Source organism: Macaca thibetana, chromosome 7 (genome assembly GCF_024542745.1).
Source record: "Macaca thibetana thibetana isolate TM-01 chromosome 7, ASM2454274v1, whole genome shotgun sequence".
Lineage (NCBI taxonomy): Eukaryota > Metazoa > Chordata > Mammalia > Primates > Cercopithecidae > Macaca > Macaca thibetana.
Genome location: NC_065584.1, coordinates 4,340,555 through 4,367,107, shown reverse-complemented (window position 1 = coordinate 4,367,107; position 26,553 = coordinate 4,340,555). Strand labels below are relative to the sequence as shown.

Genomic DNA, 26,553 nt, shown 5'->3' with positions numbered 1-26,553 from the left:
GAGCAAAACCTGAGTTGAGTGGAGGTCACTGCAGGGGGAGGCCCCAAGAGAGGCTGGGAAGAGGTGCTGACGGCTGAGCAGCTGATGGCAGAGGGAGGGGGCCAGCTTAGACCATGAGAGTTCCTAGGCCCGGATACAGGAAGTCAGAGTTTTCCTGGCAGGAACTGTGTGCACATGTGTACCTGTGTCTCCATTCCAGGAGGGTGTGTGTGCCATGTGTGCAGATCCTTGTGAGCCCAGTGGTGCCTGGGGCTGGGGGCTGCAGGCTGGAACTTCCCAGGCCAAGCCAGGCTGAGCTGGGGGTGGGATGGCAGCTCCTAGAGGACGCAGTCAGGGAAGCTGGGGGTAGAGGTGGGGCCGAGACCAGGGCATCCTGGGTGCCTCAGTCCTGGGGTCTGGCCACTGGCCTTTCTGCCCCAGGGGGTGAAGGCTGAGCCCACAAGACCTTGCAAAGAGCCTGGAGTGCTTCCTTGGCCATCTGTTGTCGAGGCCAAGCCTGCAGGGTGCGGACTGGCTCTCAGAGAGAGCCAGTTCTCATCGGCCAGGCCATCTGGCTGATAAGCAAGTGTGTGTGTGTCTGTGCACGTGCACCTATGTGCACCAGCCCCTGTCAGCACCCCCAGGATGGAGGCCCTTGCCCAGTCTCCTCACTCCTCTCAGAAAGCAAGACAGCCTGGAACCATCCTACTTGCCCCCAAGCTCAGCCCCAGGCCCTGCCTGCCGGCCCCTGGCCCCCAGCCTCTGCCGGCCACCTGTTCCCTGCTGCATGGCCCAGTTCTCCTCCCTCTTCAGGGCTAGCTGGGTTTCCCCCAGTTTCACCGTGGCCTGAGGCTTCTGCATGTCCTGGGGTTCCCTCTGGTCTCTGTCCCTGAGCTTGAGGTCCTTGAGACTGGGTCTGCTCTGTGAATCTTCTGGGGCCCCATCCCAGGCCCAACTCTGGGGGGCAGAGAGAAGATACAGAGAACCCACATGCCCCAGGCCCGCATGCTCTGGTCTGCAGAGATGATCCACTCTGTGTGTGTGTGTGTGTGTATTTGTGTGTATGTATATGTATATGTGTGTGTGTGTGTGTGTGTACGTATGTGTATGTGTGTGTGTGTGCTGTGTGCACACACACCTGCTGGTTCAGGGACAGCGTGTGTAGGGTAAGAGGAGACTGGAGAGCTGCCCCCACCCCAGCTCAGGCTGGGGCCCAGCAGCCCTCTGCGGCCATCTCTCCTCCTGGTCTTCATGTGTCTGGGCCTGTCCCCTGCTTGAGTGTGTCATGCGGGAGACACACGAGGCTGAGCCACCAGGCCTGTGTTCCAGTCTCAGCTCTGCCCCTTCCAGCCGGGGGACCGATCCAGTCTTCTTGTTGGTAACATGGGAAGGAGTGCCCAGTAGGGAGCCAGTGAATCTGTCCACAGCGGTCCTGGCAAGAGGGCGTGCTGTGAGTGGCGGTCCGTGTGTCTCCTCCAGGCCTGCACAGCTCACCCTCTTCCTTCCTCACCTGGTGACCCCAGCCCCTTCCTTCCTGGCTTCAGTACTCAGCAGGCCCCTGTACATGGTGGCAATATCCCCAGCGGCTGGAAGGTGACTGCAGGATCCCTCACCACTGCCCACATTGGGAGAGGAGGCTGCAGGGTCCCCAAGGCTACCCCCGTCCCCAATCAAATTTCCTTCCTTTGCCACCACAAAGAAGCCCCAGGGCCGCCGTCGGTGCACACAGCTCACAGGCCATCATGAGGCCCAGGGGGTGGCCAGGAGTGGCCTGCCTCATAACACTGCCCGTGCCCGCCCTTCCCTGTGGAAGACTGGTCAGTGAGCACCTGCCGGCCACTGTGCTGCAATAAGACGGCCACTGCAGAGGGCAGGGTCCACAGCGCGCCAGGTCACAGGACCAGAGCTCGCTGGGAGCCACCCTATCTCAGCCTGGCCTCCTGGGACCCTGGTCTTGTGAAACACTTGGAGGGAACTGAAACTTGGACAAGTCACACACACCCCTCGGTCCATCCTCTCCTGGGCCCTGGGGGCCTGGGCCTCTCCAGGAGCACCGTCCCTTCTGTCTGCACATATGCCCACCCATCTAGTAACAGCCTTAAAAATGTGTTAAAGGCTTAATAATGTTTTGGGTAACAATACATTCACGTAGGTCAAAATGTAAAAGATATGCAAAGGGTATAAGGTAAAAAGTCTCCTTCTTATCTCTAGTCTTCCTGCTCCCATTCCCAGCAGTAACCAAGGTTCCTTGCTGGACACTTGAGTTGTTAAAAACTGATTCTTGCCCAAGGAATTTATATGAACGGTGACATTCTGGGCATTGGTAGGGAAACTGTTTTTGCTGGAGGTGGTTGGGAGGATAGGGCAGTTGTTTCTCTTTTCTTTTCCTTTTTTTTTTTTTTTTTTTTTTTTTGAGATGAAGTCTCACTCTGTCACCCAGGCTGCAGTGCAGTGGCGTGATCTCAGCTCATTACAACCTCTGCCTCCCAGGTTCAAGTGATTCTGCTGCCTCAGCCTCCCAAGTAGCTGGGATTATAGGCGCCCACCACCTTGCCTGGCTAATTTTTTATTTTTAGTAGAGACAGGGTTTCACCATGTTGGTCAGGCTGGTCTCAACTCCTGACCTCAAATGATCCGCCCGCCTCGGCCTCCCAAAGTGCTGGGATCACAGGCGTGAGCCACTGCACCTGGCCTGGGCAGTCGTTCTTGATCCCTGTAAACATCAAATGAGGAACTCAAGGCTCTTAGATGGATAGAATCCTCAAATAATGGACTTAGGATCTTAGGGAAGACAAAGATCACCAGTAGAGGGTCGTGACTGCAAGTTGTCCAAGTTCTTGGCGTTTTGAACAAAGAATCGGACAAAATGCCCAGCAAAGCAAAGAAAGAATGAAGCAACAAAAGAACGAAAGCAGGGATTTACTGAAAATGAAAGTACACCCCACAGTGTGGGAGTGGACCGAGCAGTGGCTCAACAGTCCAAATACAGAATCTTGTTGAGTCCAAATATCCCCTAGAAGTTTCCTGTTGGCCACTTCATGCTCATCTCATGTAAATGAAGTGGTGGTCTGCAATCAGTCTGATTTGTTGCAGAAAGCAGCCAACCACAGGCTGAAGTGAAGTTACAAAGGTCACGCTCCTGTGCAAACATCTGATTGGTTGTAAAAAGCAACCAATCAGAGGCTAGGGTGAGGCTGGCGCGGTGGCTCAAGCCTGTGATCCCAGCAGTTTGGGAGGCTGAGACGGGAGGATCACCTGAGATCAGGAGTTCAAGACCAGCCTGGCCAATATGGTGAAACCCCGTCTCTACTAAAAATACAAAAAAAATTAGCTGGGCATGGTGGCGGGCACCTGTAATCTCAGCTATTCAGGAAACTGAGGCAGGAGAATCACTTGAACCCGGGGGCAGAGGTTGCAGTGAACGGAGATAGCACCATTGCACTCCAGCCTCCCTAGTAGGTGGGATTACAGGCGCCCACCACCATGCTCAGCTAATTTTTTGTATGCGTTTTCCTTTCAATATAGTTCTAGGAATTTGGCATGAAACAGCCTTAGGTTCCCTGCCTCCAGACCCTATTCTCCTGCTTCATCATGAGAAGCCCTGCCGTTTGTGGGGTGCCCAGTGTGTGCCGGACTCTGCTTGGTGGCATGTGATGTTCCTGCTTTCTCTGGACTCAGGGCTAGCATTTCGAATCAGCTTCTGGACTCATATACCTCTGGGCTGGAATCCCAGCTCTGCACCTTCCTAGCTGTGTGTCCTTGTGTGAGTTACTCCACCTCTCTGGGTTCAGTCTCCCTGTGTAAACTTGGGAGCATTACACAAGAAAATGCAAGAGTTGGCTGGAGGAGGACCTGGCTCTCCGAGAGCATCCTCCTACCTGTGGCATTCATTGTTATTTACCTGCACTACCTCCTTTAAGCCATCCCTGCCAACCCTCTGAGTGTGCCAGCGCCATCTCCAGGAGGTCCCAAGGAAATGTCACTGTCCCAAGCAATGTGTGGAGAGACACAGCTGCAAGCAATGGAGTGCCAGGGCCCAGGTGGTCTCCACGCCTGAGCCCACAGAGGGACGCCCTCCTTCTCCAAAGTCTGGAAGTCAGAGCTCCTGACCGTCTGGCAAGAAGGGGGCTCCCAGAACCTGGGCTGGAGGCAGTCACAGGGCCTGCCTGTTTTTTGAGCAGCCTCTGTTACAGTAGACAGATGTGAGCAGGGCAGAAGAGCACCCAGGAATGTCATGCGACCATCAGGTGATAGGCAGTTGTTACACTGTCTCTCTAAAATAATAATTGGTCGAACCAGCACCAGGAAAAGGCAGTCTCCCAACATAGGTGTTTCTTCTACATAGAAGCACCAAAACGAGTGATCAGCAACTTCCCGGTGAGATCTCAGGAGTCGGGTGAGTGGGCTCAAGCATAAGCACTAAGAGGCAAAATGGCAGAGCTTAACTGGTATATGACCTTCCTCGGGGAAACCCTCGACAGTAAGGGAAGAGCGCCTCAGATGAGCACGTGCACCACTTCAGTACACACACCGCGCATGCGGCCCCTCCCAGGTGCTGGTAGGCCACGGCGGTGCATGTGGACAGCCCAGCCCAAGGGAAGAATCTGGAGAAGGAATGCAAGCTCCCCCCACCCTGGGAAGTGGAAGCATGTTAATGTATAAAACCCCATGTCAAAGGTCCCTTGAGTCACCTGCTTGGCCTTCCAGGTGTACTTTCCTTCCTTTCATTCCTGCCCTAAAACTTTTTTTTTTTTTTTTCTGAGACAGAGTCTCACTCTGTCTCCCAGGCTGGAGTGCAGTGGCACAATCTCGGCTCACTGCAACCTCCGCCTCCTGGGTTCAAGCAATTCTCCTGCCTCAGCCTCCCAAGTAGCTGGGACCACATCTGACTAATTTTTTATTTTTAGTAGAGTCAGCGTTTCACCATGTTGGCCAGGCTGATTTCCAACTCCTGACCTCAGGCGATCTGCCCGCCTTGGCCTCCCAAAGTGCTGGGATTACAGGCATGAGCCACTGTGCCTGGCCGTTTGTTTTGTTTTGTTTTGTTTTGTTTTTTGATAGGGTCTTGCTCTGTAGCCCAGCTGGAGTGCAGCTGCACGATCTGGGCTTACTGCAACCTCCACTTCCCGGGTTCAAGTGATCCTCTCACCTCAGCCTCCTGAGTAGCTGGGACCACAGGTGCCCACCACCATGCCGGCTAATTTTTGTATTATTATTTTTATTATTTGGCAGAGGCAGGGTTTTGCCATGTTGCTCAGGCTCCTTCTCTAAAGCTTTTAAATAAACTTTCACTTCTGCTTTGAAACTTGCCACGGTCTCTCACTTTGCCTTAGACCTCTCAGTTGAATTCTCTTTTCTGAGGAGGTAAGAACTGAGGTTGCTACAGACCCGTATGGATTTGCTGCTGCTAACATACTTTGGTGCTTCATGACTTGGATACAGTCCCTCCTGGTAACACCTCCCCTCCCCTCCTGTTCCCTCCCCTCCCCTTCCCTCCCCTTCCCTTCCCTCCCCTCCCCTTCCCTCCCCTCTCCTCCCCAACTCCCTTCCCGGAAAAGCCCCATGAAGCAGCGCTGGGCTTCCCAAGAGAGCTCCTGCCACGTGATTGGCCTCGGTCATTGGGAGAACCCTGCATAGACCATGGCTCTGCAGCTGTTTTCCTGGAACTCATGCCGACTCTGAGAAGGGCCCGTGTTCTATAGGAACCCCGGGCAGAAGGGACCAGAACTGAACTTGGGCATTTTGCATCACTACCAGAGAGCTGTGGTCAAAGACTGGAGTTTTAGGAGAGCTGAACTTGGGGAGGAGAGTGGCTGCTTGCAGCGGGCATAGGGAACTTCCTATGCCCATGAGTTCCACCAGGACCCACTCCTCCAGGGAGCCCTCCTACACCACACTATTTGGGAGGCCACTGGTGTTGGGGTCCTGCTGCCCCATAGGCCCTGCTTTCTCTCCCTTCGCCCTTCTTAAGCAAGGACAGTGGGCCCGGCTCATGGAATAGTTGCAGAAGCCATACCTCATCAGGCCTCAGTTTCTCCATCTGCCAAATACGGAAAGGAATCCTTGGCCTGGCTTCCTCCTAGGAGGAAGAGGAGGGGCTATCAACAAGTCAACAGTGTCCCGTGGGGCTGGGGTGGGGCACCGCCTGATGGTGCATGTCCGGGCTGCTGAGGGTCCTCATGCCGCCTCCTTTGCAGGAGGGGATATGCCGTGAGAGTGGCTCCTGGTCAGCTGTCCTGGCCATCCCACAGTCCCGGAGGAGGTCAGCAGACTTCAGCCAGGGTCTCATGAAGCTGCAGGTGACGCTGAGTGAGCCACTGCTCCTCTTGGGGAAGGCTGGGTGGCAGCAGGGATCCCAGCCTTAACGCCTCAACCTCTGTGCCTGCTTCTTTGAGACTCAGTTTCCTCATCTGTCAACAGGGGACACAATGGCCCCACCCCATGCATTGAGTAGGGCATCCCCGGGGGAGCAAGAGGCCCCGAGAAGAGTTTCAGGGCTGGTGACAGCCTGAGAAGTGAAAGGGAGAAGCAGAGTGAGTGTTGGGGTCCTGGGAACCAGGGTTAGGGCAGCGGGAAGTGCAAGTCATCATGCAGAGGGAAGTGGTCCCGGGATGCTGGGGGAGGGGCTAGGTGACCCACTCTGAGGTCAGCAATGCTCTTGTGACCAAGGCTAGCAGCTGCAGCCATGCCTCTGGCCAGGCCCAGCCACCTATGGGCCCTCTGCCCCTCGTGATCACCCACCACCCTGGGCCCTGCTTCAGGTTGCTCTCCCTCTGCCTGCCTTCAATGCCCTTTTCTTCTTCTTCTTCTTCTTCTTCTTCTTCTTCTTCTTCTTCTTCTTCTTCTTCTTCTTCTTCTTCTTCTTCTTCTTCTTCTTCTTCTTCTTCTTCTTCTTCTTCTTCTTTTTTTTTGGAAATGGAGTTTCACTGTTGTTGCCCAGGTTGGAGTGCAATGGTGTGATCTTGGCTTACTGCAACCTCTGCCTCCCAGGTTCAAGCGATGCTCCTGCCTCAGGCTCCCGAGTAGCTGGGATTACAGGCATGCGCCACTACACCCGGCTAATTTTGTATTTTTAGTATTTTGTATTTTTAGTAGAGACAGGATATCTCCATGTTGGTCAGGCTGGTCTTGAACTCCCAACCACAGGTGATCCACCTGCCTCAGCCTCCCAAAGTGCTGGGATTACAGGCGTGAGCCACCATGCCCGTCCCCAACTGCCCCTCTTCTAGAGAGCTTTCCTCTAGGTGCCTTCAAGAATGCAGAGAGAGGGCCAGTAATGCACCTGCCTGTGTTATTCTCTGGTCCGTGCTAACTCAGACTTTCCTGCTGCCCTACAGGGCGCAGGTGGAGGTGCAATTAATGGACTAAATGAGGTAATGAAAAAGATTGAGAAAATTTTTTTTCAAGATGAAAAAGTGGAGGATAGTACCTCCCATTTCTGCATCTAAACTCCTTGGTCTGGAAGTCCTTTCTTGTGTCTGACTTAAATACATCAAGCTGAATTTCAGACGTTGAGCAACGCTGGAGGAGAAGCAAGATAACACTGTGCTTAGTGAAGGGGCTCCAGCTTCACCACTGGCTGGCACATGACTGGACCTCTCTGTGCCTCAGTCTCCTCATCTGTAGAAAGAGGAGAGTTAGTGCCCACTTCATTAGGTTGTCCGATGAAATCGGCTAATGTATACAAAACACTTAGAACAACGCCTGGCACTGGTGGAGATCAACAAACGTCAGCAGTCTACCCGAAAAAATTGAAAGCAGGAACATGAACAGATGTTTGCATACTCGTGTTCTTTTGTTTGTTTGTTTTTGTTTTGAGACAGGGTTTTACTCTGTTGCCCAGGCTGGAGTGCAGTGGTGCAATCATGGCTCACTGCAGCCTTAACCTGCCAGGCTCAGGTCGTTCTCCCACCTCAGCTTCCCATGTAACTGGGACTACAGGTGCACCCCACAACACTCGGCTAATTTTTTGTATTTTTGGTGGAGACAGGGTCTCACTATGTCGCCCAGGTTGGTCCTGAACTTCAGGGCTCAAGTGATCTACCTGCCCGGGCCTCCCAAAATGCTGGGATTACAGGCATGAGCCACCACACCTGGTCTACACCCATGTTTCATAGCAGCACTGTACACAGCAGCCAAGAGATAGCAACAACCCAGTGTGCACAGAGAGATGAATGGATGCACAGTGTAGCCCATCCATACAATGGAATACGATTCAGCCTTAAAAAGGAAGGGAATTCTGACACCTGCTGCCACATGAATGCACCTTGAAGACATTATGCTGAGTGAAATAAAGCAGACACAAAAGGACAAATGCTGTGTGACTCTATTTATTTGCAGTACCGAGAATAGTCAAGACCACAGAGACAAAAGGTAGAGTGGTGGTTGCCAGGGCCCGGGGGAGAGGGAGAGGGGTGTTAGTGCACAGTGGGTAGAGTTGCCGTTTTGCCAGGTGGAGATTTCTGCAGGTGGAGGGCGATGTTGGTTGCACAACCCTGTGAATATACTTAATGCCACTGAACCGTGCGCTTAAAAGATTATAAATTGCATTATGTATATTGTACCATAACCATTTTTAAAAAGTCAGCTGTCGTTGCTCTGGCAGAGGGAAGGGAGGGACGTCCCCTGTGTCCTGGCCTCTGAGGCCCTGGGTTGCGTGCGAGGAGCTGATGGTGGCTCCTGGCCAGGTGCTGGCACACTCGCCTTCTAGGCTAAATGGGGAGGTCACTGCCAGTCTGTTCCTGTCTGCTGCCCTCCCCGCCAGGCCGAGGCCCCCGCTCGCTGCCCCTGGCCTGTGCCCTGGGGAGCTGGGGAATGGGACAGCCGCTGGCCACGGGTCATAAACATCCCCACCCAGTATGCGATGCTGGCTTCTTGCTGGGGTGGAGCCCTAGGCTGGCCTTTGGCTCCTCTGGAAGAGCCTGGCCTCTTGGGAACTGTTTTCTGCATCTGCGAGAAGAGGGTAAGGACTGCTCCTGCCCCATGGGCCCCATTGGCTGTCATCCCTTGGCCCTCCATGCTGCCCCATTTTCAGAAGACTTTCTTTGTCTTGAGAACTTCACGCATGTGACCATTGACCCTCATGCCTGAGCTTAGAGAAGGGGAGTGACTGGTGCAGACAAAAGTCCAAGGCAGCAGCCTCATTTCCCAATCCCCGGCCGGTGCTCTGGGTGGGCCACTGCCGTCAGCGGGTGACAAGGGTGGCAGCCCCTCCTCAGCCCTGCAAAGCCTGTGCAGACCAGGGGCTGCCTCCAAGGGGACAGTAGGGCCTAAGGCCTGACAACGCCCTCCTGGCAGATACAGACTTCCAAGCAATTTCCCGATCTGCTTGGGGCTGGGAGGGGAGGTGGGGTGGGGTGGGGTGGGGGAACAGAGTCTGGCAGGAGAGTCTTGTGGGGATTGCACAATGAGGCCACAGCAGCCAGCCATGAAGGCAGCCACGGGCCAGGGCCCCTCAGGCGGTTTCCCCATCGCCCCTGTGTGGATGAATTCCATCTGTGCAGTGCCGATGGAAGGACCCTCCCAGCCCCAGGACACTGTGGCTCTGTGGACTCATCTGAAAAATGTCATCCCTGGAGCCCTAGGAGAGAAGGGGTGGGGTTGGCAGCCTTAACGCCCCATCCTGGCGGCCTCCTGCATCCGCTCCCCCACAGGTTCCCCAGAGACAGGATGGATGGCAATCCAAGTGCAAACCTGGCGCTTGGCCACCACCCTTGAAGAGGAAGTTCTCAGTTCCCAGGGCACCCTGAACCCACACCGCCCCCACTCCGCTGGCCCCCCTGGTCCTGGAAGACCTGTTGCTAGGCTGGAGAGGGAATAGCAGAGTGAGCAGGGGGCGGGGAAAGAGGCCAAACAAAAGAGGGGAGGAGCAGAGGCCCCAGTGAGGCAGGAGGGAAGCCCGTGCCCAGCGGGAAATTCCTAAATGACGGGGGCCTTTCCAGAGGGCAGAAATTCCTAGCGTGTGAAATAAGGAAGGAAGTTAATCTCCAGTGGGTTCCCTTCACAGCCCCCTTCCATCCTCCCCACATGCCCCACCTCCACATCTCCCAAGACAGACCCTGAGAGACAGTTTGGATGGGGAAACAGGCCTGGAAACGGAGGCCTGCGCGGAGTGGGCAAAGTCGGCTTGATGATTAAGACGAAGCCCTGGAGTCTGGGCTTTGGACACCTCCCCTTCTGCCTGTTCCAGCAGCCTGTGGGTCCAGCCCTAGCCCTAGAGGGAGAAAGGCTCCAGTGGGAGTCCCGTAGGCCTGGCTAGGAACCCCACTCCGCTACTTGAAGCGGTGCGACCCGGGTCAGCCACTTCACCTTTCCGCATTTACGCATTTCAAGCAAGGCTTGACGACGGGAGGGGCTCCAGGTCCTGTGCACAGCCGCGCGGCCAGCACTCTGGCCAGCCGTGTAGCCCCCTTCCCCTTAGGGGGCCTCCTCCGGGAAGCCCCCGTGCCCTGTCTCCTTGTGGCCGCGGTGATACCGGAACACTTTAGAGGGGCGGCTGGGGGAGTTGGAGTGGGAGTGGCGCTCCCGCAGCTGGAGCCAGTCTGTGACGCAGGAACGCGGCCAAGCGCGCCCCTTCCAGGCGGCCTATCAGGAGCCGTCGTCCGACAATGGCCCCGCGCCTGACAGCCCCGTCCTTCGGACTCCCGAACTCCACATACCATGCGACGTGCGGCCAGCCCCCCGCCCCTGCCCGGCTGCTGGGAGGAAGTGACCGCGCCCCGCATCCCCCGCTGGGCAGGCCGGGCGCGCCCGGCCCCCGGGACGCAGAGACACAGCCGGGCCGCACTGGGCCTTGGCCTCCGCCCGCGGGTTTTCCGCGGTTGCGGGGGGCGGGGCAGGCGGGGCGGGGCACAGTCTGCGACTATTTCAGGCCTTGCGGAACTGGGGCCAGGACAGCGGCGGCCCGGCCAGGACACGGTAAGTGACCTCCGCCTCCACGCGTCCATTCCCCGCCGCTCCGCGCGGCTCCTCGCCCGCCCTGACCCCATGCCCCGCCGGATTCCCCTAGGGAACAGCCTGTCGCGGCGGCGGGGACAGGACCGGACTGGACGCTCCCACGGACCCTGGCCTGGGGCAGCCCCGCTGCCGGGGAAACTGAGGCCCTGGCGCCCAACGTCCGCGCGTCCGGGCGCACAGGCGCCAGGGCTGGCGCTCGCGGCGGAGGGCCGGGTCCTGCCAGAGGCAGGGAGGGCGGGGCTGGGGCAGTCACAGGGATCTCCCCTCCATTAGCAGCAGGAAGGCCCCAGGTCCGGCGTTACTCTCCGACCGGGCGACACAGGCCAAGTCACCTCCTCGCCTGTGCCCGGGTGTCCTCATCGGGGGATGGGTCCGCCTTCCACATCCTGCCCAGGACTGAAGGAGCCGGGCCCAGCGAGCTCCCGGGAGGCGCGTGGACATCAGGCGTGTGGCGGGGAAGGCGAGCCAGACCAGTGGGCCTGAGCAGAGGCAGGGCAGCGGGAGGCTGGGAGGCGCTGTTGAGCCACGGGCTGTGACCACACTACGAGCCTCGGAGCAGGGCCCTTCCTGCCTCAGTGGGCCCAACCAGCGGCAAGGCTTAAAGGAATGCCCCTCCTCCCCTTCCCTCCTGGCTGCACCCACTCGCTGCCGCCTGCAGGACACACTCAGGACACAGGACACTCACCCCCACTGAGGCCCAGATAGGCGCCCAGCCCTTGGCCGGGCGGTTTGGCCACATCCCCTCAGCAGCACTGTGAGGTGGGGGTCCTCATCCCCATTTCAAAGACGGGGAAACTGAGGCTTGTGAAGGAAGGAGGTGTGCAGTGCACGCACTAGTGAGAGGTGTGCTGAGCCTGCACCGAAACCGTTTCTTTCCAAGGCACCAGCTGCCTCGGAGAGCGGAGACCTGGGATGAGGCCCAGAGGGCTGCAGCAGGACCTTCAGGTGCTCTGGGTTTTGTGTCACAGAGGGGAGAAGGTGGCGATGCTATGAGTGTCCTGCGGGAGCTGCGCCTGGAGGTGGGACAGAGTCTAGTACATGTGGAGTGGGACAGAGCCTAGTACATGTACGGTGGGACAGGGAAGGCTGAGGTGAGGCTGGCAGGGAGCATTGCTGGTAAGGGCCACCCTCCCCCACTCCAGGCGAATGGCAGAGGTGGGGCCTGGGCACCCAGGGTGGGGCTGAGCGGCCCTGCCAGACAGACCAGCTCCTGCAGGTGCTTGGCATGCACCTGAGAGGGGCTGGGAAGCGAGGTTGGGGCACTGGGTGGGGAGCAGAGGTGCCCCATGGCCTTGCCCCTGAGGCTCCCTGGAGCATGCCCCTCTTGGTCCTGGAGTGGAATGCGCAACCCAAATGGCATCAGGGAGGCCAGTGCCATCCAGGAGTGTGGGACTTTGCCCAGGGCATTGGGTGAGCATGGCAGGAGCTGGGGGTGGGAGGAGCCCTGGCTTCCTGTCCCTCAGGCGGCTCTGGCCAAGCCCCTCCAGGATGGGGACAGGGTAGTGGGGCTGGTGGAGGCAGCAGGGCCATGGGAAGAGTCTGATGGACCCAATCCGAGCCCCCATGGCTGCTGTGGTTGGGGCAAACACCTCCTACTCAGCCTCAGTTTCTCCTTCTGGATGGTGGGTCATCCTGCCTGCCTTGCCGGGCTGTTTCAGGGGTCACTTGAAGTTACCGTGATACATGAGACAAGGCTGCATGCATTTCATTTTGGGGTGGGTCAGACAGGTGGCGTCATGGTTACAGGTCACCCCAGTTCTCGGGGAGGCCCAGCCCCTGCCTGCTTCCCCCTTTCTGGTCAGTCATGGTCTTCTCCAGTGGACTTGGTCTTGCTTTGACAATGGTCAGGTGCTGGGAGGGGACTTGGGGGAGGCTCAGGTCTTGCCTCTCTGGATGTAGCTTGCAGGACAGCTGGGGATGTGGAGGCAGGGGGAGAGCTGGGCTCTGGGACCAGATGACCTGAGTTCCAAACCCAAGCTGTTCGCCATAGGGACAGTTTAAGCCAAAATAACACCCTTCCAGATGAGAGAAAGGAAGAGATGGGATGGGCACCCAGGAAGGCTGCAGAGACTGGAAGCTTTTGTGATGATGCTATCATCCCATATGGGAGCGGGCAGAGGGGGTGGGAGCCAGGAAGCCTGGGTTCTGGACCCTAGTTGCTGTGTGACTTCAGGCAGCCCTGTGACTTGCTGAGCCCCTTGCCCCCAGTGATGTGTGAAAGGCTCTCTGAGGTCCCACCCACTGTGGCTTCTGTAGACCCTAGTCAGGCTCTGCCCGCTTCGTGGCCCAGCTGGAGCAGCTGTGTTTCTGTGACCCCACCGCTGGATCAGAACTGGGCAAGATGGCAGAGGGGCTGGGTCTGGGCAGGGGGAGGCAGGTCTCAGGCCAACTTCTGGTGTTCTAGACCCCGGCATGTCCCTGACCTTTCTGGACCTCTGTTCCGCTCTGTCCAAAGGGACAGAGCACATTCCCCGCCTCTTCCCTAGGGTCCCGTGGGATCCAGGGAGGTGTTCACTCCCTGCTTCCTGCCTACAGAGTGGGCTGTCAGGGAAGGATTTGCCCAAATAAAGTGAAGGCCCCCCTCTGTGTGGCAGGCTTGGCGTCCCCGGCCTCTTCCCTGCTTCTGGGACTGTGAAGTATTGGAAGGGAAGCTGTGTGTGGTGAGATGCTCATGGCCAAGGAGGGAGTATGGTTGTTGGTGCTCATCTGGGCCAGGAGATGAGCAGAGCCCCGGTGGTCTAATGGGTGAAACAGACTGAGTGCACTCAATGCAGCCAGCACAGCTGTGTGCTCCGGCCTGGGAGCCAGGGCCGGTCCATGGTGACCACTGATGCCTTCACCCCCACCCCACAGGAGCCTGCAGGCCTGAGCCAGGGTGATGCTGAAGATGATGACCTTCTTCCAAGGCCTCTCGGGACATCAGCCTGTGCAGGGCACCCTCGACTTCCCCAGAAGCCCCCAAAAGTTGCCGTCCACATCAGAGGCAGAGTCAGAGACCTCCATGTCCGTGGCCTCCTCTGAGGACCTGGTGCCGCCCCTGGAGGCTGGGACAGCCCTATACAGGGAGGAGGAAAAGACAGTGAAGAAGAAGAAGGAGAAGAAGAAGAAGTCCAAAGGCCTGGCCAATGTGTTCTGCGTCTTCACCAAAGGGAAGAAGAAGAAGGGTCAGCTCAGCTCAGCGGAGCCCGAGGGCACAGCCAGGTCCAGGCAGGGGCTGGATGGCCCGCCCCCAACAGGTGCGCTGGGACCCTGGGCTAGAGCTAGTCTGGGGCCTGGACGGGGTTGGCGCTCATCCGCGTGAGTGAGCCACTTGCACAGTGGGCCGGCAAATGGGGTTGGAAGGCGCATCTGTTTCTCTGCTTTCACCTGTGCCCCAATCTGCGGGGCTGGGAGGGGGGAGACCAGGCTTTCAGCCCAGTCCGGGACACCGACATCACCCTTTAGGGTGTTGGCCGCCGGCCCTGTGCGCGTCTAGGGGACGACGGCCCTGCCGGGCGCTGGCCGCCCCCCCCCCCCCGGTGACCGGCGGGCTGGGGCCGGGGCTGACGCGACTTTCCCGGCGCAGTGGAGGAGCTGAAGGCGGCGCTGGAGCGCGGGCAGCTGGAGGCGGCTCTGCCGCTGCTGGCGCTGGAGCGGGAGCTGGCGGCGGCGGCGGCGGCGGGCGGTGCGAGCGAGGAGGAGCTGGTGCGGCGCCAGAGCAAGGTGGAGGCGCTGTACGATCTGCTGCGCGACCAGGTGCTAGGCGTGCTGCGGCGGCCGCTGGAGGTGGCGCCAGAGCGGCTGCGCCAGGCGCTGGCCGTGGTGTCGGAGCAGGAGAGCGAGGACCGCCAGGCGGCGGCGGCGGCGGCAGCGGCGGCAGGGCCGGGGACCTCGGGACTGGCGGTCACGCGCCCGCGGCGCTGGCTGCAGCTGTGGCGTCGAGGTGTGGCAGAGGCGGCCGAGGAGCGCATGGGCCAGCGGCCGACTGCGGGCCCGGAGGTCCCCGAGAACGTCTTTTTGCACTTGGGCCGCACCATGAAAGAGGACCTGGAGGCCGTGGTGGAGCGACTGAAGCCGCTGTTCCCGGCCGAGTTCGGCGTCGTGGCGGCCTACGCCGAGAGCTACCACCAGCACTTCGCGGCCCACCTGGCCGCCGTGGCGCAGTTCGAGCTGTGCGAGCGCGACACCTACATGTTGCTGGTCTGGGTGCAGAACCTCTACCCCAAGTGAGCGGGCTCGGGGCTGGGCCCGGACCAGCAGGGAGGGTGTCCTCTGTAGGAGGGATGTCGAGGTGCCGCTGGCAGCTCTTAGTGAGGCTGGTGCTGACAGAGTTTTGAGTCGGAGAATGCAGGGGTGGGATTTGGACTCCCTGGGGCAGAGCCTGGACAGGCAGAGACTGGGCCTGGACACAGGGATAAGGCTGGGGCTGGGTCAGCTTTGGCAAAATCCTTAATTTCCTGGGCCTCAGTCACATTCTGCTGTTGGGGAAACTGAGGCACAGAAAATGGTAGGGATTTCATTCATTCACGAGCGCCCAGTCTGAGGAGGGGGCAAAGCAATCAATAACCATCCAGAGCCGGAAGGGCTGTGGCAGCAGAGGCCAGGCCCCGTGCAGAGCATGGGCCCAAAGCAGGCCTGGAGAAGTCAGGGAAGCCAGCCTGGAGGAGGTGAAAGCCAGCGGTCCTCTGAGCCGGGGAATCAGGCCAGGATGCAGGAGGAGAGGTGATAGGGCACGCGGGGAAGAAGGTGAGAGGAGGGTCGGTGCTCCTGAGCATGTCCTCTTCCAGGGCACTCTGGAGCTGAGCAGAGCTTGTCAGAATGTTTGGATTTATTGGGCAGGCTATGCGGGCACCCCCAGGCAGCAGAGTTCAAGGGCCATGTGTCTTGTTAGACCCCCATTGTGTAGGGTTACCCTCTGAGCCCACGGCAGAGCTGGAGCCCCTCAGGTGGGAGGCTGGCTGTGCAGCTGGTACCCCTGCTGAGCACAGCCTCAGGCATCCCCTGACTCCATGGATCCCTGGGCATGCCCATCATTCACATGGTCTGCATAGGGAGACATGGTCTGCATAGGGAGAGGCTTACTGCAATGTGGAAAGGCCCAGGGCAGGGGAGTCCAGGGGCTGTTATTGTGGGGCTTGGCCACTGCTGGCCCCAGATGCTAGTGTGAAACTTTAGAAAGGAAGCTCAGAGGTGTAGACAGTGTGGGCAGCGTCTGCCGTCTCGGGGGCCTTTGGGGGTCCTATGGGCTCAGTCACTGTTGAAGCGTCAGCCTCGGCACAAGGATAGAGAAAGGGTCCAGTGGGGAGGGTGGGAGAGGGGTCAGCAGGGCATAGGGGAACTGGCACAGGGCAGGGGCCGTGGGAGAGATAGCCCAGCCCAGAGCCAGTTCCCGCTTGCTCGTCCTGGCTCACCAGGAAATGCCAGGCACCTGCACCCATGCCTGCCAGTCTTCCTGTCCCAGTGACCTCGGGGTTTGCTGGCCTGGGGTTAGCAACAGGCAACTAAAGCCAAGCTGGGCATGGAGCCCTGGTGAGAGGGTGTCCAGGGGGGCATCGTTGAAGCCTGTGTGCCAGAAATGTGGGGAATGGAGGGACACAGCTGCATCTGGATTGGGTGAGGGGCAGAGAGGTCATTTGTAAGCCTCTAGGCAGACAAAGGCCCCTTAGGAAGTGCCGGGGCTGGGCAGTGCCCTGGGAGCTCTTAGGAAGTGCTGGGGCTGGGCAGTCCCCTGGGAGCTCTTAGGAAGTGCCAGGGCTGGGCAGTCCCCTGGGAGCTCTGGGGAGCTGCAGAGGCGCCAGGAGAATGAGCCGAGATGCATCTGGGGAGCAGTTTGGGGCAGCCCTTCCTGCCCATTCTGGCCTACTCCTGGGATTGGGAGGTGGCCGGGGCTGTCGAGATGCCCAAGACCTGCAGGGCTGGAGCGCAGTGGGCTGGGAGTTGGCTGGATTCCAGGGCTGCTGTGACTAGGAGCAGGGTTTTATCTGGGTGACAGGTAGCCTTGGAGCAGGAAGAAGATCAGATCTTAAAGGAGGCTCTGTCTGCTGGGTGGAGCAGGAATTGTTGGAGGTGAGGGAAGGAGCAGAGAGGCTGGGAGGAGGCTGTTGCAGTGAGCCAGCGGGAAGCTGGTGGGAGTCAGCCAGGGCGCCAGAGTGGCGTGAGGCTGACGATTTTGGGGGCTCTTTTGGAGCAGGACCTAATGGGGATGGGTGAGAGGGTCAGAGGAGGCACGATGACTTCAGGGTTTCTGTTCCAAACCAAACTAAGTAGATGGAGGACCCATCATCTGAAATGGGAACAGGGGTGGGCGTGCGGGAGGGTGTGCTGGGCAGTCTGGGCCTGCCAGAGACCGAGGCTGAGGGCCTGGGCTCTAGCTTGAGGGGTGGTGCTGATTGGGTATACCTGTCCTCATGCCAGCCTCCCCTGCCTGCAGTGACATCATCAATAGCCCCAAGCTGGCGGGTGAGCTGCAGGGTGTGGGGCTCGGGAGCCTCCTGCCCCCCAGACAGATCCGGCTGCTGGAGGCCACATTCCTGTCCAACGAGGCGGTGAGTCTCCACCTGGGCCAGGGAGAGGCAGGGAGGTGGCGCGGGAGAGGCTCAGAGACAGGCAGGACGTGGGCAGGGAGCTTGACGGGTCTTCCAGGTGAGCGAGGTGATGGATGGTGCCCCAGTGACCTGCCCTCCTCCCCCAGGCCAATGTGAGGGAGCTGATGGACCGAGCTCTGGACCTAGAGGCACAGCACTGGGCTGAGGATGTGCCTCCCCAGAGGCTGGACGGCCACTGCCACAGCGAGCTGGCCATCGACATCATCCAGGTACTGCGATCTGCCCCAGGGCACATGTACCGCCCGTGCACGTGCACGGGAAGCGCCATGCACATTCCGTCCTGTGTGCATACCCATGCCCACCTCGGGGCACCCCCTCTGTTCCAGCCTGTTTCCTCCCTATCCCCTGCCCCCTTGTCCAGGCAAGCCCCTGCTCAGCTCACCCAACACCACCCCACAGATCATCTCCCAGGCCCAGGCCAAGGCCGAGAGCATCACGCTGGACTTGGGCTCACAGATAAAGCAGGTGCTGCTGGTGGAGCTGCCCGCATTCCTGAGGAGGTGGGTGTGTGCCCAGGATGGGGTCCCTGTAGCCACCTCTCTCAGAGCCATGGCCCCTCCCTAGTGCCTCAGGTGGGGAGCTGAGCTGGCTCCCCGCCCTCCACCCCTGTCCCTGTCATTCTGAGCCAGGAGTTGTTTCCCACTCAGCCAGGGCACTGAGATCCTCAGGTGGTCTGACCTCCACCAGGATTCAGTGTGGGAACCTCCTGCGCCCACCCCATCAGCAAAGCTCTCAGCAGAGCAGCCTCTAGCTTCCAAGAAGATGCCTCGAGAGGGACTGAGACCCCGCCACCCCTTCACACAACAGTCCCAGTCTCCACCGCTCGAATTTTACCTGCTCTCTCCCTCTCAACCTCTGAGTGCTTCTCCAGCCAACCACACCCTCACTTGTACCTGGTCTGCCAGTTCTAGAGAGGGCCTGGGAGAAGGGCTGGGGGCAGCAGAGATGGGCTGGTACCCTCTTCAGGAGCCCTGGCCTTAGCTTGTGAAGCCAGTTTCATGATGCCCAGGGACTAGTGGCCCCTCCCTGGGCTATGGGCAGCCAGACAGAAAAGTGAACCCCGGGAGCTGGCCTGGAGGGCGGGGAGGCTGCTGCTGCCGTCCCAGCATTTGGGCTGGTCCTGAATGTGCCCCTTCTGGTTTCACCAGCTACCAGCGCGCCTTTAGTGAATTTCTGGAGAGAGGCAAGCAGCTGAGGAATTACAGGGCCAATGTCATTGCCAATATCAACAACTGCCTGTCCTTCCGGTGAGAGTGTTGGGAGGGGCTTGCGGGAGTGGGAGTCACTCGGCAGGCAGGAGAGGGGAGCTGGGAGGTGGAGGGAGGAGGAGCTGCTGAGGTCAAGAAGTGGAATTCAAACCAGCAACATGTGTGAGGACGCCAGGGCCTGCAGCACCAGCAGCAAACATTTCCCAGGTGCTGGCTGGGGCAAGCACACGGGCAGATGTTTCAGCCATTATTTTATCCTTAAAGCAACCCTGTGAAGTAGGTGTAGTGATCTGTCTATTGGGCAGATGGACAAATCACTGGAGGAGACTAACTTGCCCTCGGTTACAAGGGGATGTGGTGGAGGAGTGTCCTGAGGGTGTGGAGAACATGGATGGGAGGACTTGATCCCACAGAGAATGGGGAGCCATTGAGGGTTCTAGAGTGAAGAGAGGGGGCTGCCTGGCTCCCTGGGTACGGAGCTATAGGCTGAGCAGGGCTGGGGTGACCTCTCTGCCTCCACCTTCCAGGATGTCCATGGAGCAGAAGTGGCAGGTACCCCAAGACACCCTGAGCCTCCTGCTGGGCCCCCTGGGTGAGCTCAAGAGCCACGGCTTTGACACCCTGCTCCAGAACCTGCGTGAGGACCTGAAGGTAGTGGGAACCTCTTGCCCTCAGGAACCCAGTGTTGGGGGGCCCAGGGAGGGACTGGGAAGTGCCCCTGGGGAGGAGTGGCAGAGGCAAAGATGTGGATACGACGCGCTCCAGGCCTGTGAACGGCACTGCGAGCCAGCTCTGGTGCAGCGGTAATGCCCGGTTGGGGACCCTGGCAGGCTCTGAACTCAGCCCATCATGCCCTGGGGCTTGGCCTGAGAGGGGCCACCTGGGGCTGGGAGGGCCTGGAAAAGTTTCACTGCCCTTCCCCAATTCAGACCCAGCCCAGTCCCAAGCCTGCAGACATTTTTCCTCCAATACCCGCAGCCCCTCCTGTTTACCCCTTCCCCGCTCCTGACTCCCAGCGACTGAGGCTCAGGGTCATCGGCAGCCAGGGTCACATCTGTTGTGGGCCAAGAAATCCACAGAAAATGCTGTGAAAACAAGCATATTCTTTAGCAGGGTGTAAAGTGGGGGTCTCTTGAAAGGAAGGGGAGAGGTTCTCTGCCTGGTGTTAGGGGCTAGCGGCCATGAGTGGCCTGAGTGTGGTGGAAGCCCGAGCAGTGACCCCAGATCCCTTGGCACTGATCTCCCAGGCCCAGCCAAGCACAAGGTCTTGTTTATGAAGGAATTTATTTATTTAAGAGGCAGTGGACTTGGCCTCCGGGCCGGCAGATAGGCTCTCCTGGCTCCTGAGCCGCAGCTGGGTGACCTTGGAGAAGGGTGCACAGAGCCGGCTCCCACTTCCTGTCTGTGAGCAGGGATGTGAGGTTGGCCCGGGTTCCCTGGGAGTCCTTGAGCACCCCCCCTGCTCCGCCAGGCACAGGTGTTGGTGTGTGTCTGTGTCTGCGTGTCTGCGGCTGGCAGCCCTTCCTCTCCAGGGCGTGACCAGACATCCTGCCCCTCCTGTCTCAGCCGCTGTTCAAGAGGTTCACGCACACCCGCTGGGCGGCCCCCATGGAGACGCTGGAAAAAATCATCACCACCGTGGACGTCAGGCTGCCTGAGTTCTCAGAACTGCAGGACTGTTTCCGGGAGGTGAGGCGGCTCTGGGCTGGTGGCTGGGCCTCAGGGAATGGGGGCAGGCCAAACACGCACACTAGCATGTCTGTGTACACTCACTCACATGTGCTCACACACGTGAACACGTGTGTTTGAACACGCACATGTGAATGCACAAGCATATGAACACACACGTGAATGCATGAGCATGTGAACACACACGCACATGCGAACACACACATGTGAACACAAGAGCATGTGAACACATATTGAACACACGGGCACATGTGAACACTCACATTTGAATGCACGAGCATGCGAACACACATGTGAACACACACATGTGAACACACACATGTGAACACACACATGTGGATGCATGAGCACGTGTGCAGTCTTTTGCTCTGGCATCTGCCTCTCCCTGGAGTCCTGGCTACAAGGCTTCAAGGGAGGTGGTGAGCTCCCCATCAGCAGACCGCTCACACGCCTCTGGCTGCTTGCCCTCCCAGGAGCTCATGGAGGCCGTGCACCTGCACCTGGTGAAGGAGTACATCATCCAGCTCAGCAAGCGGCGCCTCGTCCTCAAGACCGCTGAGCAGCAGCAGCAGCTGGCTGGGCACATCCTGGCCAATGCTGACACCATCCAGCACTTCTGCACCCAGCACGTAAGCCCCTGCCCACCTCTCCCAAGCTCCTCTGAAATGGCTGCCTCTTCTCCCCTAGCCCTTTCAGGGTCGGAGATAGGCCATTGGTGCCTCTCCAAGCCCAAGGAGTTGCTGACCCGAGCCTCTGGAGCCCTGGGTCCCTCCAACCACACCTACTCCTGCAGGGCTCCCCGGCGACCTGGCTGCAGCCTGCTCTCCCCACGCTGGCAGAGATCATTCGCCTGCAGGACCCCAGTGCCATCAAGATTGAGGTGGCCACTTACGCCACCTGCTACCCTGACTTCAGGTGAGAGCATGGGGCACCTCAGGACCCCTGTCACATCACTGCGGCCAGGGCCTCACAGGGCTGGCTTTGGAAACCCAGATCCTGGCAGCTGCCCACGTGCCAGTCACTGTGTGAACCTCACCAGGGCCTCACTCTTGTGGCCTTCACCACAGCACTACGAGGCCAATCCTTTTTCCATTGCCATTTCACAGAGGAGGCCCGGAGAGCTCCCAGGATGCCTCCAAGGTGACATGGCTAGTTAGTGTCTGGCCATGCAGCCATGGCCCACACTCTTAGCTTTGCCTGACGCTGCCTCTCAGAGGAGACTGAGACCAGAGAGGCCAGGTTCACCCAGTCTGGGGGGCCTCTGGGGCCTGGGCCCATGCGCTGGGACCAGGGCTCCTATTGGGGAGTGGAGGCTTAGCCCCTGGCTGCCTGAGGCTCTGGTGGGCCAGGGACATTGTTTCTTTCTGGCTGGGTCCTCTGACATGTTAGGTAAGTTTGAGTGGCTTTTGATGGGGTTGACCCCAGCTTAGCCAAGTCCAGCCCCTGTCTGATCCATTCCACCCATCCATTCATTCACCCACCATACAAGCACCCATTTACTCACCCACCCGTTCCTTCACCCATCTGGGTATCTGTCTATCTTCTCACCCATCCATCACCTGTCTACTCATCCACCCACCCATCTATCCATCCATCTATTCATCCACCTACCCATATAAGCACCCATCCACCCATCTACTCATCCATCCATCCCTCCACGCATTTAGCTATCCATCCACTCAACCACCCATCCACCCACCGACCCACCCATCTATCCATCCATCTATTCATCCACCTACCCATATAAGCATCCATCCACCCATCTACTCATCCATCCATCCCTCCACGCATTTAGCTATCCATCCACTCAACCACCCACCCACCCACCCATCCACCCATGCATCTACTCCATGTGCCCATCCCTCCACCCATCTAGCTCTCATCCATCTGCTCATCCACCCACCATCCATCTACCTATGCCACCAACAATTATAGAGAAGTCAGCTAGGTGTCAGCCTCTGTTCTAGTTACCAGGATGCAATGAAGTAACAAGAGAAGCCAGGTCTCAATCCTTCCTTAAGTAGCTCACATTCTGTCGAAGGCCAGCAATAATAATGACATAATCAGGCAAAGAAAAGACAATTACAAGTTGTAAATAGGGTTTAACCAAGGTTCTGAATAATAGGAGGTGCTGACTTTAGAGAGACGAAACCCTCTTGGGGGTGGACATCTTAGCGGAGACCTAAGGGGTGGGAAGAGGTGGTCGTCTCAGGGCCTGGGAAGAGCATTGCAGGGGGAGCAGCCCGTGCAGAGGCCTGACACAGGCTGGGGCATGGCTGCTCTTGGAACCATCAGGTGGAGTGCATGGGCGAGGCAGAGTGAAGTGCAGCCCCCTCGTGGGCTAGGCGTTGGCTGCGGGGCCCTGTGGCACTGGCCAGGAGTGCAGGGAGCTGGTGAACAGGGCTGTGGGTGACAGGCTGGGCTGACGGGATGCTCTCTTTGCCAGCAAAGGCCACCTGAGCGCCATCCTGGCCATCAAGGGGAACCTATCCAACAGTGAGGCCAAGAGCATCCGGAGCATCTTGGATGTCAGCACAGGGGCGCAGGAGCCCTCCAGGTCCCTATTTTCCCTTATAAAGGTTGGTTAGCTTTTTCTGTGGCCTGACCTGCTTGTGAGTGCCCAGCACACCCCACTGGGAGCTGTTAAGAGCAGCACTGGCTCTCGGCTCCTCCCGGGTCTCCTGTGCTCTGATGCTGCTTCTGCCTAGCCCTGGCGGAGGTGCAGACCCTGTCAGCTGGAACTGGACAGACCTTGGTTTGTTTACATGTCCGATGGGGGCAGGAGCTCCCATTACCGGCAGCCAACCAGGTAACACCAAGGACTCTTTGTAAACAATAGCTGATCGTGTACACGCAAGCAAAGAACCAGGAGGGAGAGTGTGCCAGGCTCAGGAATCCCCGGCCACCTCTGTCCAGGGCCCCTCCACCATCAGCCTCATGACTGTCCTCCTGGCGGGTGGGGACGAGGGCCCTCTCCGGCTCCCTGGAGACAGGGGCCGAGCCTCACCCGTCTGCCCTCTGCAGCCCAGGCCGCCGTGAGCTGGGTTCAGCAAGGCTGGAATGGAAGACTGAACTGGAAGAGAACAAAGGAAAAGATGAACTCTTATCTGGCAGGGGCCTGTGGGGTCCTGTGTTGTGGCCACTGCCAGCCTTAGATGTCATGTCCAGATGGCCCCACGGCCCCTACTGGCTGACCCTGCAATGGGGCCCTGAGCCCTCCCTCTTCATCCCCCAAGGCCTCAACCGGAGGGTGGTCCCCCAAGACCTTGGTGTCCACTACAGAAGGGCCCAGGACCTCCTGGGTCATCTCAGGCTCCCGCTTCCCAGAGGCAAGGACAGGCCCTGGGGGTGTCTCTGTCGGCCCTGCTACCCAGAAGTCTGGCTGAGGTCTGGGCAGGGGCAGGGCAAGCTTGACCTCTCACCTCTGACCCTTTGGCCTCTGTATTTATTTCCTATTGCCGTGACAGGTTTCCACAAACTTTGTGGATCAAAACTTGGTCTTCCAGTTCTGCGGGTCAGAAGGCTGACCCGGGTCTAAAATCTGGGTGTCGGCAGGCCTGCGCTCCTGGAGGCTCTAGGGGAGAATTGATTTCTGGCCTTTTCATTTTTCGAGGCTATCCATACTTCTTGACTTCAGGCTCATTCATCTTCAGAGCCAGCTGTGGGTAGTTGAATCTTTTTCCCATCACCTCATTGAGGCCTCCCCTCTCCTGGCCTCCCTCTACCACTTTTTTTTTTTTTTTTGAGACAGGGTCTTGCTGTGTTGCCCAGGCTGGAGTGCAGTGGCCTGGTCATGGCATCAAGGCTCACTGTAGCCTGGACCTCTGAGTTCAAGTGATCCTCTTGTCTCAATCCCCTGAGACAATCCCCCATGCCCAGCTACATACTTTCTGTGGATACAGGATCTTATTCCGTTGCCTAGGATTGTCTGGAACTCCTGGGCTCAAGCCATCCTGTAGCCTTAACCTCCTAAAGTGCTGGGATCATAGGCAGGAGCCACTGCACCCGGCCTGCTCTGCCGCTTTTAAGGACGCTTGTGATCGCGTTGCGCCTACCCAGAGAACCCAGGTCATCTTTCTATTTTAAGGTTAGCTGATTAGCCACCTTAGTTCCATCTGCAACTTTAATTCCCACTGGCTGTGTAACCTAACATGGTCACGGGCTCTGGGGACTGTCACATGGACATCTTTGGGAGGCTGTTCCTCTGCCCACCGGAGCCTCCGTTCATCCCCTGCCCTGCAGAGCACCTGGCTGTACCCCAGGAAAATGTGAGCTCGTTTTCCTGCTCGGCCTGTGCTACCCCTAAGGCCCTGCTCCTCCCTGGGCCTGAAAGTTCCTTCTCAGCCCGACAGGGGGCCCTTCAGACTCAGGCTTGACTCAGCCCTGCTGATGCCTCTGCAGGGCTGAGGCTGGGTTTCCGTTGGGCTCTCTTGGCTCCGTCCCCTTTCCCCAGGTACTGGCTTACAAAGCTGTGGCCAGAAACTGGCCCGTATAGATGATGCCCAAGGTCTTTGTACATTTGTAGGAGTTCGTGTGTTTGATATTGTTAATATAATAATTATTTTTTATAGTACTGCTTTTGTATGTATGTTAAACAGGGTCCAGGTTTTTATAGCTTGATATAAAACAGAATTCAGAAGTGACTGTGGAGTGGTTTATTTTGGGAGCTGAACAATGATGGGGGGCCTGGCCGGGCAGCCTTAGCAGCTTCACGAGCCTCTTGGGGTCTGGGCAAACCCTGTCTACCTAGGCTGTGTGTCAATCCCCAGCCTGTCCTGGCCCCCAGAGCAGCTCCTGTGGTCCAGGCTGTGTGTCAATCCCCAGCCTGTCCCAGCCCCCAGAGCAGCTCCTGTGGTCCAGGCTGTGTGTCAATCCTCAGCCTGTCCTGGCCCCCAGAGCAGCTCCTGTGGTCCAGGCAGGAGAGGGCCCGCCAGCCCTCACTGTGAGCAGGAGCTTTGGAAGTGTCTGCCTGTAGGGCATGGCCAGTCACTTCGCCCTTCCGTGCCTCAGTTTCCTCATCTGTAAAAAGGGGACCATGACCCTTTGGAGTTACCTTCACCGTCCTTTACTGAGGAAGAGGGTGGGGTGGACACGGGGCAGCCATTTCAACCCCATGCAAGGGACACAGTGGGACCTGACTCTCATGATTCTGGCATTGACCTGGAAGCTACGGCTGTGGACACAGGAGTTCTGGTTTGTGTTCAGAGACGGCCGCAGCTGCCAGGGAAGGGTGGGCCTCTCTGCTGCCACCCTGGCCTGGAATCTGGGAAGGAGCAGAGTCCCTGGAAGGAAAGAAGGGCACCTTGATAAAGGTTGCACAGAGGCTGGGGAGGGCCCCGAGGGGAGCCCTGTGGGCCTGAAGAAGGGTGTGGGCTTCGGAAGGGCCTGGGACAGCAGGGAGCTAGGGTGGGAAGGGGAGGCCCTTTCCCGTGAGTTCCATTCTTGGGGCCAAAGCGGATGGCATGAGGCCACGGTACAGTGAGAGAAAAGGAGGGAGAGGAGGGTCAGGGCCAGTGCGGTTTGGCGCGGAGACCCTCTGCCCAGCTCCTGGACCAGCCGGTCCCTGTGGCTGCGAGGTCCTGGCCTTGCTGAGCCACGTGGGGAGCGTGGGCCTTGGGCGGGCGAGTTCCTGCTCCTCTCCTTGGAGCACAGGGTCGGAGGAAGTGGGGGCAGCGCGACCCTCCCCTGCATGGGCCCCCGACCCTGGGCGAGCGTGGGGAGAGACGGGGCCTGAGCCCCAGGGGAAGCTGTCAGCGGGCCCTGGCACACATTCTCCCACGGGGGCGGGCTTAGGTCCCAAAGCGACCCTCAGCCTCGCGGCGGCCAGGGCGGGCCGAGTCGTCGGAGCGCGGCGAGACCTGGGGCCAGGTGGGCGCCCCGGGCTGCGCCCACCCCTGGCAGAGGAGCGGGTTCAGGGCGTGAGGCCCCGGGAGAGGAGGAAGAGGGTGCGGGCGGCGCCCTGGAGGTTCCTGCTGTTCCTGCTTTTCGGGGCGGGGGCCCGCCGGGTCACTGTCCCGCCAGCTCTTGGATCTGCACCAGTAACTTCTCCAGGAAAACCCTCCGGAGAGGAGGATCTGTCCGGCGGCGAGAAGCGAGTCCCCCAACGCGGGGACAGGGCGGCCGGAGCGGGGCCTGGG

At 58.8% G+C, this 26,553-nt stretch overlaps 1 protein-coding gene and 1 long non-coding RNA gene across 2 annotated transcripts; one reads left to right on the top strand and one right to left on the bottom strand.

Annotated features, from left to right (window-relative positions):
- Positions 1 to 8,295: 8,295 nt before the first annotated feature.
- Positions 8,296 to 10,445, bottom strand: LOC126959438 (uncharacterized). Its single transcript, XR_007727534.1, has 2 exons — positions 10,288 to 10,445; positions 8,296 to 8,474 (listed from the first exon to the last, which is right to left on the bottom strand). It is a non-coding gene; the product is annotated as an uncharacterized LOC126959438 (long non-coding RNA).
- Positions 10,446 to 10,800: 355 nt separating this feature from the next.
- On the top strand, positions 10,801 to 25,059 carry TNFAIP2 (TNF alpha induced protein 2). Its single transcript, XM_050798395.1, has 12 exons — positions 10,801 to 10,896; positions 13,789 to 14,171; positions 14,501 to 15,140; positions 17,345 to 17,459; positions 17,606 to 17,728; positions 17,919 to 18,019; positions 18,668 to 18,766; positions 19,255 to 19,378; positions 20,294 to 20,416; positions 20,890 to 21,045; positions 21,210 to 21,331; positions 22,863 to 25,059. The coding sequence occupies exons 2-12, from the start codon at positions 13,814 to 13,816 to the stop codon at positions 23,002 to 23,004; spliced, it is 2,103 nt and encodes a 700-aa protein (XP_050654352.1). The 5' UTR covers positions 10,801 to 10,896; positions 13,789 to 13,813; the 3' UTR covers positions 23,005 to 25,059.
- Positions 25,060 to 26,553: the final 1,494 nt, after the last annotated feature.